Below are 14,484 nucleotides of genomic sequence, written 5' to 3' on the forward strand. Positions count from 1 at the left end.
GAGGAAGAGGCACCTCCAGAGCCCATATTAAGAAGCGAGGACCGAAACTAAACCATGCTCTGTCCATACCATGGGGAATTCCTCAGCCTGAGGAAGGCAGGCAATTCTGACACATGATGCAGCTTGGATGAACACTGAGGATTTCAGGCTGGGTGGAAAGCCAGTCACAAAAGGGCAAATGCCATATGATTTTACTCATCTGGAGTAGTCAAATTTATAAAAACAGAAAGTAAGAGATGATTGCCAAGGAGTAGGGTGAGCAGGGAATGGGGAGTGTTCTTGTTGTTTGTTTATTTTTAATAGTTTACTTTTTTAAAAATTTTTAGTTGTTAATGGACCTTTATTTTATTCATATATAGTGCTGAGAATCGAACCCAGCACCTCACACATGCTAGGCAAGCACTCTACCACTGAGCCACAAGCCCAGCCCTGTGGGGAGTTGTTTAATAGGTACAGAGTTTCAGTTTGAGAAGATGAAAAAGTTCTGGAGATTGGTTACACAAACAATGTGCATATCCTTAACAGGGCTGAATTGTGTGTTGAAACTGGTTTAAGATGTTAGTTTTATGTTACGTAAGTTTTCAGTCCTGGGGATGGAACCTAGGGCCTTGCACTGGCGAGGCAAGTGCTCCACCACTGAGTCCACAATTTTTTTTTCTTTTTTTAAGAAAGATTCCTTTGCAGAATCCCTGGCTAGCTCCTGGTATCCCCCTTCCTGCTCACCACCTGGGGATGAGATAGATGGGTGGACAGCAAGCCTTGGGGGGAAGTGAAACTCCTGGCTCCTCCTGGCAGGAGATCCTTCCAAAGCTCTTGCTAATGTGTCTGACTCCAATATTTCTCCATCCATGGGCTTTTGGCCTGTCTCTCCCCAGATATGACTCATTTCACTGAGTAAACATGAAGCCTCAAGTGACATCACAAACAGAGAGATTTCAATTAATTAGGTAAAAAGAAAAAAGAAAACACTCAGAGACTGGTTAGAACGAGAGAACAAGCCCAACCTTGCCAGAGTGGTTTATTTACAGAAAGGGCCCTGGGCCTCAGGGTCCTGGGGTGTGGCGCAATGGTAAGTCCAGGACTCCGGATGGGTTACTGTGGGCCTCTTGTTCACTCACTCTGGGATGGCTAAGGCACCTGAAAGACAGTGCTAGATGGAAAGTGTGTGTCATCCTCCCATACTCAGCCTCACATCACTGTCTGGTGGCCCCACACCCAGGAGGAGCCCAGGGAAGGAAGTGAGGAGGAACAAGGTCAAGACCATTGGTCAGGGACTCTCCCTTCCACTTGGGAGGAGCTTTCTCATGCTCAGCCTATACAGGGGACCCCAGGCCTGAGAGACCCTGAGACAGGCAAGAAGATGTGACAATAGAGGTCAAGATGGGGGACAAGGGAAGGTGGGAGGCATGGTAGGGAGAAATGAAGGGCCCAGGGGAGCAGTGGGCAGGGGCAGGCTGCTTTCACATCTCCAGCCCATTTGGTTCCTCTCCAGGGGTCAGACTTGAAGCAAAAACCTCTAGGGCACATGATATTGTCCCTAAGGCCCTTCAGGGACCCGGAAGAGAGGCTGCACTCACCCTGGAGGAATCTGCTTCACCCAGACATGATGTGCTTGACAAAGGCTGGGGAAGAAAATGAAAATCAGTTGTGGACTTGGCCCCCTTTCAGCCTTCATTTTCCTCTCTACCTCTTAACCTGCCTCCTCTTCCCACCTTTCAAACCTTCCCACCACCCTTTCTCCAGACTGAAATTCTTTCTCTTATTTGAGGGTTGGTGGGAAGGAGGTAGAAGAGGGGAGAGACTAAACTCTGTTGTGTCTGCTCTTTGTGCTGATATTCAATACAAATGAAATGAGCTACATTATCCCCCATGACCTTGAGAAAGGTGCCAGCATTTCTGGCTACTCAGGTGAGATAACCGAGGCTCAGAAGATAAGTAACTTGACCAAAGTCCCACAGCTAGTGCATCACAGAGCTGTCTCCTAAATCCTTCCACCGGGATATTCACTCCCAGGACGGAAAAGAACACATTCACCTGGGAGTCCACCAAAGCTCATCTGAGGACACATCCTCCAGCCCTGAGCCGTCAGCCAATCGTGCCCCCACCCATCTTGGGCCCTGAGGAAGCGAAGCAGAAGCAATACCTTCGTAATTGATGCAACCATTGGCGTCCTCCTGCCCAGATAACAGCTGCTCCACCTCAGCCTCTGTCATCTTCTCTCCTGAAGTGGGGGTTGGGAGGTCGTGGGCTCTTAATTACAAATGTCAAAGAAGACACAGACAAAACCCAAGTGTCCCCTAAGACTGAAGGTCCAAGATTCTTGCATTTGGGAAATGGTTCATAACAAGTCTCCGGCAAAGGCTTTGAGGGTGGGGCCAACGGCTTTAAGGCCCCGCCCACTCCCTGAAGCCTCTCCCCATTTCTACAACCTCCAGGGCCCATTGGCTGAGAAGACAAGGATAGAAGATGGGGTCTCCCTCTCAGGCCTCAGGAGTAACCCCTGCTCTGCCACTATTCTCCTCTGCTAAACTCTGGTGCCTGCTGAGCAAACCCAGCTGGGGAGGTTGTTCCTCAAGAGCCCAGGGAGATAGACTGGGTCAAGACGTAATTCGCTGGGAACCCCCGCAATACAAGCCACCTTAGCCCTTCTCAGCCCTCCCGCCCTCCCACGAGGGCTTCATCTGCTCAGTTTGCATACCCAGGGTAGCGAGGACATGCCGAAGTTCAGCGCCCATGACCGTGCCATTGCTCTCCTTGTCAAAGACACGAAGCCCCTCCACGAAGTCCTCGTAGGTGCCCTGCTCCTTGTTGCGGGAGATGTGCTGCAGGATGGGCAAGAACGTCTCGAAGTCCAGCATCTTGGCATTCATCTCTTCCAGCAAGCATCAGGAAGGACAAAGGAAATTCCATAAGCAGGGAGTAGGCAGCCAAGCCGAGACCTCACCCCAGCCCTGGCACCACCCAGAAATCGTCCTGGAGGGCGCAGAGCTGCCCACAGGAGCAGAGCAGGAGACTTGGGCCCAGGACAGTCTATTCCCAGGCAAAGAAGAAGAGCAGAAGAAAAAGGAACCTGACTCCACCCACATCTCAGAGCTCCAGGTGGCCACCTTGGCAGAGGAGCTGCAGATGGCAGCAGCAGGATTTGAGGAGCCCAAAAGGCCACACAGCCCAGGCCCCAGGGTTCATATTCACAATGTAGACTTTTTTTTTAACTAGAGATTGAACCCAGTGATGCTTTACCACTGAGATACACCCCCAATCCCTTTTTGTTTTTTATTTTGAGACACGGCCTGACTAAGTTGCTGAGGCTGGTTTGAACTTGCAATCCTCCTGCCTCAGTCTCCCAAGCTGCTGGGATTACAGGCGTGCACCACTGTGCTCAGCCCAGGTTTTCTATTGACCTCTAAAAAGCTCTGATAATATGGGCAATCTCATAGCCCTTGGACACTTTCCTGCCCACAATATTTGCCCCCATCACTATTATCTTCAGTCAGAGCAGAAGGGGAAGAGGTCAGAACCAAGGGAGGCAGAGAGGACCAATCTGAGACCCAGGAACCCTCTAGAGACAGCCCACCCTTGCTAATGCCCCTGCCCAGGTCCACCTGATCCCCTCAACTCCACACCTTGAGGACAGGCTGTGTGCGTTTGTCGGTAGCTGTTAATTTCACTGCCAAACACAACAGTTGACATTTACAAATGGGACATATGTCCTTGCACAACTTTCTAAATTCTCACCAAAAAAATCCACCAAGTTTTGGTTCAAAGGAGGGAAAGATGCTTCATTGTAGAGCTAATTTTGAATATCCTCTAATTTACATTAAACAAATCAATTGCCAACTTCAGGGCTCTACCACTTATTAGGAACGATGTGTGATACGACTCACAGGACACAGTGCTGTGACAGACACTTCAACTAAAAGCTTCAGGGTTAGAGATAGTGGGTGACTAGTTATCTTATTTCCAGTCAGTGTTCCTGCCCATGCCATGTCCCTGACAGCTGGTGGGGAGGGGGTCAGAGGAAGACACTGAAGCAGTAGCAGGTCTCTCCTGCCTTCCATGAGCTCCCAGCCTCATGAGGGAACCAAGAGCAAGCACAGGCTCCATTCTTCAAGAGTCATCTAAGGCTAAGGCTTCTAGATAATTCTCACAATGGGAATCAGGTAACCTGGGTAAGGGAGGCTGGTCCTGAAGGGCTAAAGGGGAGGACAGAGAGTGAGACTGACAGGAGTTGAATCTGGACCAGGAGCTGCTGGGCAGTGCTGGGAGAGGTCAGCCAGGCCCCACACTAACCTTCTGGCTTGGGCTTGCCCAACACACGCAGCACCTCAGCATTGGTGGGGTTCTGGCCCAAGGCCCGCAGCACATCCCCACACTGCCCGTAAGTGATCTTCATCTCTCCACCTGGGGTCCGGTCAAACAACGAAAAGGCCTCTTTGAACTCTGTAGAGAGAAGAGTCAGCTATAGCCTACTGGTCCCAAGAGAAGGCAGTGGCCAGGGTCTGCTCAGCCTCCACCCCACTGAATAACAGGTTAATGTGTGATTGAAATAAGCCAGTATTTTCCTTTGGCCCCTGTCCCAGGCTCTCCTTGGAACCTGTCCCCACTCCATCTTCTGTCAATAGAGTGGCAGCCTGGTGTCCAGTCCAGCCCTGGCCTGAACTGTCTCCTATCAGCCCATTGCTACACAATTTGAATGTCTCCCCTGCCTCCACCCCTCCCACTACCTGTCCTTCCCTGGTGTAGCTGAGAGTCCTGACTGCTGAACAGAGAATTGAAACAGGCCCAGCCTGGGAGTGAGGGTCCCTGGGTTTTCACCTCAGCTCTGGCTCACAGAGAAGGACAAGCCAGTTTGGGTCTCAGTTTTCTTGTGCAAACTAGAGGGTGAGAGCTCTCCCTCACCACCCCTCCCCAGTGTCAACAGAGGTAGCAGGATGTGGAGGTACTTTGCTAAGTGATAATACCTGCTCAAGAATCAACTATTATCAGTACTGCCTGTTCCAGGCTAAAAGAGGACTCCTTCTCCACGTAAGGTGGCATTGGGACACAGTCAGACCACCTCAGCTCTGCCACTGATCCATATGCTGCTTGGGCAAATTGCCAACCTCTGTGGGTCCTCGATTTCTTAGCTGTAAGTAGGGATACAATGTCCACCTGAGCAGGTTGCTGGCGGGATCACAAAGCACTCCAAGCATGGTGTCTTGCATGTGATAAGGGAATCCGTGAATGGTGGTCAACTATGTTTCCTAGTTCTAGAGGGAACTCAGTATTATAAAGATGGACTCCTCAGGGCCAGCAGGGCAGGTGTCCAAGGGGCAAGGTCAAACTAAGGCACTCCTGGGACTTTTGCAAAGAGCCTTAATTCTTCATTAATCTGGATTCAACCAATTCATTAGTGGGGATCATTTGTACTGGGAGTGGCACTGAAGTTGATTTCCACAAAGCAGTGGTTTACTAAGCAGATTAACAGTATAAGCCAAAGAAGAATGTGTGAAGTTCTTAGGAGAAAAGCTGTTCTTAGTCTTCTTCAAGTGCTTTAGAAACGCTTTTTTTCCTTAGAGGCTGTATATGGATTATTTAGACATCTACATATCAAAGCACATCCCCCTGGATCTTTACTTACAACTCTTTATTAGACTTCATATGAACTCAAAATCAATAACTGAATTCAAATTCCATTTCTTTTCCTTATTATGACCTTGAGAAAGTGAATATTTAATCTCTTTTATTAATAGCACCTACCTCATAGGGTCTTTAAATTATATTTAGACTAGTTCTAGAGTATAAGCAAATAAAATAATGTATGTAAAAATCTTAACATAATTTACCAAAAAACATAGTAAACACAATGCTGTTAGTATCACACAGTAACACAACACTGTTAGTATCATTTCACTGAGTTTTATCTCAGCTTTATCATTTAACTTTGTGATCTTGGCCAAGTCACTTAATCTCTCTGAAACTTGGTTTCCTACTCTGTAAAAAGGAAATAACAACTCCTCACAGCTTGTTATAAGAATTCAATTTCCTAATGTGTAACATAATTAGCATGGTGTCTGCCACAAATTCAGGTTCGATAATTATTTAATAATTGAATCTGAACCCAGATATTTTGATCTTCTCCTAATTCACTCAGAAGAGTGAAGTCAGACTTAACAAAAGAGAGAATTTCCTCATCTAAGAAGATATAGTGAACTGGGGTTGTGGCTCAGTTGTAGTGTGCTTGCCTAGCATGCGTGATGCACTGGGTTCGATTCTCAGCACCACATATAAATAAGTAAAATAAAAGTCCATAAACAACTAAAAAATATATTTTAAAAAAGATATAGTGATATTTAATAGGAAAAACTGAATAATAAGAACAATTACTTGGGATTTGAGCACAGGCTTTGAGCTGGTAATTTTGCATAGATTACTCATTAATCTTTTAAAAAAATTATACTAAAAAAAAAAAAAAAAACTTACGTTGTAGGCATTGTTATCTTCACTTATAAGCCAAATGCAGAGCAAATGCTCAGCATGGTTACTGAGCATCTATTAAGGAAGCCAAATAGAAATGGTGGAGAGAAAGGAGGAAGAGGAAGAGGCCTGCTTGCTGTGCCTGCAAGAATGGTCCAACTGTACCTGGCCTGCTGGGAAGTCCACTAAGCACATACAAATCAAAGCTGAAGTTTGATTGTTACTAGGAAAAAACAAAGCCAGTGGCATTAGAGGTGAGGCTCATGGGCCCAGAAAAGCCTTTCCTCAATAGTCTGCAGTAGTGTAGTCAGTGCCTCCTAGAACAAGTGCAATGGTGACAATAACTTTCCAGAAGGAAAGTTATGGAAATCTGTGGAGGGACCAGAGAGGGAATTCAAGAGTTAGAAATTAGTTCATATGAGAGGAAAAGCATAAAAGAAATTTGGGCCTTATCACCTAATAAATATAAAGCTAAGAAGGGGTTTGAGGGGCTGGGGTTGTGGCTCAGTGGTAGAGCACTCGCCTAGCACACACAGGGCTCTGGGTTCGATCCTCAGCACCACATAAAAATAAGTAAATAAAATAAAGGTAAAAAATAAATAAATAAAAACGTGTTTCCCAACAATACTAGTCTTTAAAAAAAAATGGGGGGGGGGTGACAACTATTTCTAAACAGATGGAGGGTAACTACAGAATGCTAAATAGTCACAGAATTTCTGAATTAAAAAGAACCAAGCCAGGAGCAGTGGCACATGTGTAATCCCAGTGACTTGGGAAGCTGAGGTAGGAGAATTGAAAGTTCAAGGCCAATCTGAGCAATTTAGCAAGACACTAAGCAAATTAGTGAGAACATGTCTCAAATTAAAAGATTAAATAGGGGGCCAGGGCTGTGGCTCAGTGGCAGAGCGTTTGCCTAGCATGTGTGAGGCACTGGTATTGATCCTCAGCACCACATAAAATAAATAAATATATAAATAAAATAATTTTTAAAAAAGATTGAAGTGACCAATCCCCCTAACTATCCCAGTTGGCTTTAACAAAGATTTTCATTTGGGAAAAGAAAAAATTTATCACTAGTTGATTTTCCAGTCCTCATTTATGTTGTAGATATTTCATTAAAATGCACAAAAAATAACCTTAAGAATTCCACAGAATTCCAAAAACTATTGACTGAAAGTGAATATCCACAGTAGAGTACAAAAACAGAGTGCAAACTTAGTGAGATCTGTCTCAAAATAATAAATAAAAAGGGTTGGGGATATAGCTCAGCAGTAAAGTGCCCTTGGGTTCAATTCCCAGGACCAAAAAACAAAAACAAAGAACAACAAAAAACAAATGCCAATATGATTCCATTTACTCATTCAAAATGCATATGCCAGTTCTCATGCTCTATTTGTGGGTAAGTTGCATCGCTTTTTTGGAGGGCAATTTGGCAATAACTATCACAATTTAAAATGTGCATATCCTTTGACTCGCAGCTAGGAAGCTTGCCTGGGGAAAGAACAGTTTTCCCTAACTGGAAATAACCCAAACATCTGTAAATGCAGTCCTGATAATTTTAGAGCATTTATGTATAAGTGTATATGTATATTTTATATATTTTTTTATTTTTTAATAAAATTATATGTAATTGAGATCAGGGGATTGAAATCAGGGGTGCTATACCACTGAGTTATATTTCAAGTCCTTTTATTTTTTTATTTTGAAGCAGACTCTCACTAAGTTGTCTAGGGTCTTGCTAAGTTGTTGAGGCTGGCCTTGAACTTTCAATCCTCCTGCCTCAGCCTCCCAAGTCTCTGGAATTACAAGTGTGCACCATCACTACCAGTACACATTTCATTCTTGAAACATCAGACCCCAACAAAAGAGGGACTAAGGGGTGAAAATCAGATCAGAGGGTGGGAGATCTTGAAACTTATCTTGAAGTTGTATTTAACAACACTTTATGTAAGATTGAGAAAACATAAATCATCTCCATCCAAGGTAGAGAAGAGTGCTTGAGGGGATCGCAGATGAACTGGGGTTCCCACAGGTCACCATTGACCCAGCAACCATAGTGGGTTAGCATCTTGACAGGCCTCATGATGGGGAGGGAAGCTAGTAACCTAAGGAGGGCTTTTCAAAAACAGGAACAGAAATGAGGGCTTCCAAATAACTTGAGTAGCTCTTTAGGGTGGAGGGGAAAGGGCACTAACACTTGTTGAGCATCTGTTATGTTCTAAGCCGTCTAGCTGAACAATTAAGAATCCGGTTGCTGTCTACAGCCATGCCACCCTGAACATGCCCAATCTCATCTGATCTCAGAAGAATCAGGTTGCCTAGGTGTGAACCCTGCCCCACCACTGACTGATGAGTGAGACTGGACAAATCCCCCCATACTCTCGGGGCCTCCATTTTATCATCTAGAAAATGGGGGTGGTAGTTGCTACTGTGTAGGGTTGTTATGAGAATTAAACGAGTTAATCCATAGAAAGTGCCCTGGTCTGTGCCTTCTCCTCTTCCTCAAGAAAAAAAAAAAAAAAAAAACGCAGCTGAGAGGGGAAAGTAGGGTTGTTTGTACTCACCTTCAATCTGGTCAGCACTGAAGTCTATCTGTGGGGAGGGAAACAGAGGAGTGAGGGTAGAGACTGTTAACAGCTTCCAAAGGGAAGCCTGGTCACCTCCAGCAGGAAGGAGACTGCAGGCCGAGTGTATGCCCCCAGCCTCCTCATGGACAGGCCACATATAATATACAGCCTCCAAACCTCTATCAAAACCCAGAGGGAAACAGAAAGAAAAATCATGTAAAAAACTCGAGAACCTACTCCCTATTGATAAACTCCTCATCCTGGCCACACTTAAACTGCTCTCACATCTACCCTTCAGTCTCTCCCCATTCCACAGCCCTCTGACAAGCTGCAGCTCCTCCTGCTTTGGGTGCCCACCCTTGGATTTACTTCCTTTTCTACTTGATCCACCTCCCTCAATGGAGCTTTCCCTCCCATCACTGGTCACCACCCCAAACCCTCCTTCAGCACATTGCAATCTTAGACATTTTGGAACAGCAAGAGTCCTTTACATGGGCCCTTGTTGCTTTGTGATAGTTTTCTAGTCATTGCCTTCCATGTGTACCCTGTGTCCTTGAAGCCAGGGTTCCTGCAGGACAGAGATTTTGTTATTGCTCACTGAAATACCTGGTACATAGTAGCCACTCACAAAAATATTGGTTTAATACAGGAATAAATTTTGGATTCTCCCCGTATTGTCCTTAAAGAAAAGGAGCTAGTAATATCATGTCCCTTAAATGCCCCTTTTAGTTCACAAGGACCTAGCCAAGCCCAGGGAACCATGAGAGTTGACCCAGGGCCAAATGCCTAAATAAGTATTACCGGGAAGATACCAACTTTCTCTCAGGCATGCTGAGATCTAGGGCAAGTTAGTGTTATCTGTAGAAAGCTGCTTTCTTGCGTGCACACCAGGGTAGCTGCTCCTTGGAATGCTGGTCATACAAGGGACAAAGCAAAGTAAATTAATGATATCACCGCATCTGTAGCCAAATATAAAGCCACACCCCTCCCTGAGAAAACTGGGGCGGAACTGAGGGCACCATGGAAAAGACATGTGTCACTCATCCAGCCGGCCACCACTGTGAAGGTGCTGTGTGAGAGAGGAGGTACTGCTTGGTGAAGCGCAGTGAGCGATACAGGTGCTGCCTGTTCCACCTATTGCCACTGCTTTCCCAACAAAGTCTTATGCCTTGTATGCTGTCCCAGGTATTTTCTTTGGCCTCTTGGCAACCTATCCTACTGCCCTGGCACAGCTGGGCCGTGGACCTGACACTCCCATGATGCCTAATTCAATGCTGAATAAATACAGAGGAGGAGTGTAGGAGGTTCCAAAAATGAATGGCAATGACCAGCCATGAGTCATGTTCACCAAGACCTGAAATGTCACCTCAGCATCCTAACCCATTTCATGGCATCCCACCCCGTCCAACCCCTCCCCTCCCCAGCAGCAGCGATTGCTACCCTGGAGCATCTTCGTCATGTGCCACTATTCCTAGTCCTAGTTCTGCAAGGAAACTAGGAATGGACTTTGCCAAATGTGGGTTTGGGGTACTGGTGAGTATGTTAAATGGGATAAAGGATGCTCTGCATTAACTCTCTGAGAAAAAGATATAGTAGGCCTTACTTTGCAATGCTTTAAGCCCAGGAAAAGTATGTAAGAGAAACTAGTATAAAAGCATGAAGTCTGGAAGCCGGGCATGGTGGTGCATTCCTGTAATCCCAGCAGCTTGCCTGCCTGAAGCAGAAGGATCGCAAGTTTGAGGCCAGCCTCAGCAATTTAAAGAGGCCCTAAGCAACTTAGTGAGACCCTGTCTCAAATTCTTTAAGTTTGCTTCTTTAAAAAGTGGGGGGGGGCAGTGGGGGATGTTGCTCAGTGGTTAAGCACCCCTGGGTTCAATCTCTGTTACCAAAAAATGAATAAGTAAATAAAAGCTGAAGTCTGGCTACAATAGAACCACACACATTGGACTTAAGTTTACCTTTGCTTTCTCTTTGAGAAAAGAATCTTATAAACAAAGGCATTGGGTAAGTATAATAAAAGGAAAAAATGAATCTTGGGAAAGACACTGCTTTTCTTTTCCCCCATACTTTAGAGCAATTTCAAAAAACCACCAGAAAAGAGGACTGCAATAGGAAATTGGGAGAGGTGAGAGGATGGAGGGAAGTGATAGGCACAGGGAAGGGCCCCCATGATACCACCAGGCCACTCCCTCCCAGACACCAGGGACCAGGCCTGGCACTTTATCAGAATAAATCAAAGAAAGATGAGGAGGGTTCCTGAGGGGCGGATGGTGAGCTTCTCTTGCCAGTCTTAGTCCATAGTGACATATGACAGAGAAACCTTCAAATACTTTTAAGGTCATGTACTAAACTAGGTCTAGCCAGAGGAAGCCATAACCAAGCCCAGGAATGGGGCCACTGCCTCCACCCCCTGGTCAAGACAGTTCTACTTAATTCCTGCCCCTTGTGGCTCAATCCCAAGGTCTTCGACAGATAATTGTAGGGCATTCCCTCCTGTAGGTACTGGGAAATCTTGAGGAGGCCAGGGAGGGTCCTACGTCTAGAGCCCTGGACCTTGGGTTCTATTCCCATTGGTCACAGCACCTGGTCCTGAGCCTCTATTTTGACCTGACCCCTTACCCTCCCAGCCACTGCCCTAAAGCTGAGATCCCTGGGGGGCCTACCACTCCTTCGATGTTATTAATAGCTCCTCATTCCAGTGGCCACTTGACCTCTCCTATTCTGGTGTCATGACTTAAAATTTCTCCTCTCCAGAAGCTTCTGACCCCTCCCTCCTGTGCCCACCCCCTCCCAGTTCATTCCTTTGCAGCTGGGTCAGATAGCTAAGGGAGGCCTAAAATTACTAAGTCAGCCCACAGGACCCACACCAGCTCCAGGGAGTATTCCAGATGAGGGAACAGGGCAGGGCAGGGAGGGAGTAGAGCTGCGGAGGCAGAGGGAAGCAGGCCTGGCTCCTGGCAAGGTTAGAGAGGAGGTCTCAGCTGGGATGGGCCAGTCCGCAGCAAACTACAAATAGGGGCTCAGGCCACAAAAGGAGGAGCCCCTTTGGGCAGGGAAAGAGGAAAAGAAGGACCCAGGCTCTTCTTACTGTATCTACAGCCTTCCTTCCCACCCCATCAACCCTCTACAGGGTGTTTGTGAATGAGGACTTTCCCAGACCTCCCGCACACTGGGAGCATCCTCCCTGACTGCAGACATCGCTTACTCCTAGTTATTTGTCTACTCCATAAAGATATCAAACCACCTCCAGGAAAGTCAGTTTCCTTTACTCTGCTATGATGGCCCCAAAGGCCTTTAAAAAGGTTGGATGGTTGACTGGTTATACCTCCCACCATTCTCAACTCTGCTGGGCAAATCTGAGATGCCAAACAGGACTTCCTTGGATGAAGTATCCTGTTCTTAAAGGAAAAAAGGCTATGGCCAGAGACAGCCCTCAGCCCGAGTCTAATACTGGCTCCATTGGCCCTTGGGGCTGTGATCTCGGGCATGGACACCATAGTCCTCATGCCAGACTGACCTCTGTGAGGGCTCTCTCTATGCTCCAGGACAAATAGAACCCTGAATATCATCCCACCCTCCTGAACTTCACTTACTTTTACACTCTTGGGGTCAAAGGCAGGTTCCTTGGGGGGCTCAGGAGCGGAAGCTGGGGCAGGGGCTGGAGCAGGGGCTGGGGCAGAGGCTGAGGCTGACTTGGCCGCCTCCTTCTTAGGTTCAGGCTTCTTGGGAGGCATCTTGTCTTGTTGGGATCTTCAGTGGAGGTGGGACCTAAGAAGGAACCAAGAGATGCGACTCCTGAGAGATGAGATAGGAGACCAGGCCGCCTCCCTCGGCTTTTATCCTGGGCAGGAGCCCCCACAGAGGGGCTGGGTGAGAGCAAGAGCAACTGCTGCTGACTATAAAAGGAAGAAACACCAGCAGGGTACAGCTGACAACTGTGCATTGTCACCAGGTTTAGGGCCACCAGCCCCCTCACACACACACACACACACACACACACACACACACACACCTCACTCCTCGCAGCCTCCACCTCTGGGACGGCTGACTCCTTCCCGCCAATTGGTGGAAACCCAGAGGGGCCAGGAAAACAGACCCTCTCAAAAATGCCAGAGCAGCCAGAGAGATGAGCTGACTTGAGCGGTTGATAACCCTCACACAAAGCCCAGGGGACGGCGCGGCTTTTTTTAGCCCCTCCTGAGCAGAGGCAACCCCTGCACATTCCTTTTAAGCCAAGATCCTTTAAGCTGAGAGCCACTCTGCGCCCTCAGTTCTGCCCTGAGGCTCAACTCTCCCGGCATGGAGCCCTGAGGCAACAGCTGAGCCAGCCAACCCTGCTGCCCCACACCCTCCCCATCCCAGGGGTGAAAGCCTCTGTTTTCTAGGGCGGCCATCCCAGAACAGCTCCACAGACCTCAAGTCCCTAGGTCTACTACCTGCCTGCCCCGTCCATCCACGCACATTCATTCAATGGGCAGTAGAAAGTTAGGAGACTGGAGGTCAGAAAACGTAGGACTTAAGTCTTATTCTACTTCTAACTCAGTCTGCAATCCTCCACCCCACCCCCGCCCGTGTGTGTGTGTGTGTGTGTGTGTGTGTGTGTGTGTGTGTGTGTCTGTTTTATGCTCACTCTGTGCCAGCCACAATTAAGCACTATTCATATAAAAACTCATTAAATCTTCACCATAATCCTACAAATACTATTTTTTACTCCCATTTTACACATGCAGAGATTGAGGCCAAAAATGAGGTGTGTCTGATTTGAAAGCATTTATTTGAATGATTTATATTATAGTCCCACTTATGTGGGGAGAGAAGCATACATGTTTGTGTGTTCATCAGAAAGATCAGGATGGATACGCCATCAACTGTCAACAGGAGACACCCCTGGGGACTTAGTGGTTGAGAATGAGAGGATGATGCCAATTTGCAGCTTTTTAAAATTTTTCACTTCCTATATTAATGGAAATTTTTATAATGAGCTCATACTATTTTTTGTTTTTTAAAAAAAACTTTGAATGCCAATAAAATATTTTAGAAAAAAATTATCTACCACACAGAACTGCTTTGAACAGAATCTTTAATTTCTGTAAAATTCAGAGGAAAAAGAGGAATAAAGCTGAGAGAAGCAGAAAAGATACTTGGACTTTCCAGGACAGTTTCTCACCTGTAAGACTGGCAGAACCCCTGGAAGCTGGAGACCAGTCACTAGTCCAAACTGCCCCAGCCACTTTGTCTCTTTTGGCCTCAGTCTATCTCTAAAGTGAAGAGATAATCAGAAACTTTCAAAGAACATTCAACAGAAGCAATCCTAAAATTCCACAGACATGCTTCTAATTGCAAAGGACATGGGTCTAGGAGCTCCCTCTGCCACCGCCACTTCAAGCAGCTCCCCCTTGTGTGTTTTATACATGGGGATTCCCAGGATCATTTTCAAAGAAATAGTTTCAAGGTTTTAAAT

The 14,484-nt window shown here is 46.5% G+C and overlaps 1 protein-coding gene across 2 annotated transcripts; it reads right to left on the reverse strand.

Annotated features, from left to right (window-relative positions):
- Window positions 1-980: 980 nt before the first annotated feature.
- On the reverse strand, window positions 981-12,851 carry Myl4 (myosin light chain 4). Of its 2 annotated transcripts, none has more exons than XM_046420960.2 (7): window positions 12,617-12,851; window positions 9,021-9,048; window positions 4,291-4,440; window positions 2,699-2,872; window positions 2,144-2,221; window positions 1,578-1,622; window positions 981-1,137 (listed from the first exon to the last, which is right to left on the reverse strand). In XM_046420960.2, exons 1-6 carry the CDS (start codon window positions 12,755-12,757, stop codon window positions 1,594-1,596), a joined length of 600 nt encoding a protein of 199 aa, XP_046276916.1. In that variant the 5' UTR covers window positions 12,758-12,851; the 3' UTR covers window positions 981-1,137; window positions 1,578-1,593. The 2 variants fall into 2 exon arrangements, with proteins under 2 accessions (XP_046276916.1, XP_046276925.1); XM_046420969.2 differs by having other exon boundaries at window positions 981-1,150.
- Window positions 12,852-14,484: the final 1,633 nt, after the last annotated feature.

The sequence above is a fragment of the Marmota monax genome, unplaced genomic scaffold (genome assembly GCF_021218885.2).
Source record: "Marmota monax isolate L192 unplaced genomic scaffold, Marmota_monax_Labrador192_F-V1.1 WCK01_AAM20220418_F8-fsc00322, whole genome shotgun sequence".
Lineage (NCBI taxonomy): Eukaryota > Metazoa > Chordata > Mammalia > Rodentia > Sciuridae > Marmota > Marmota monax.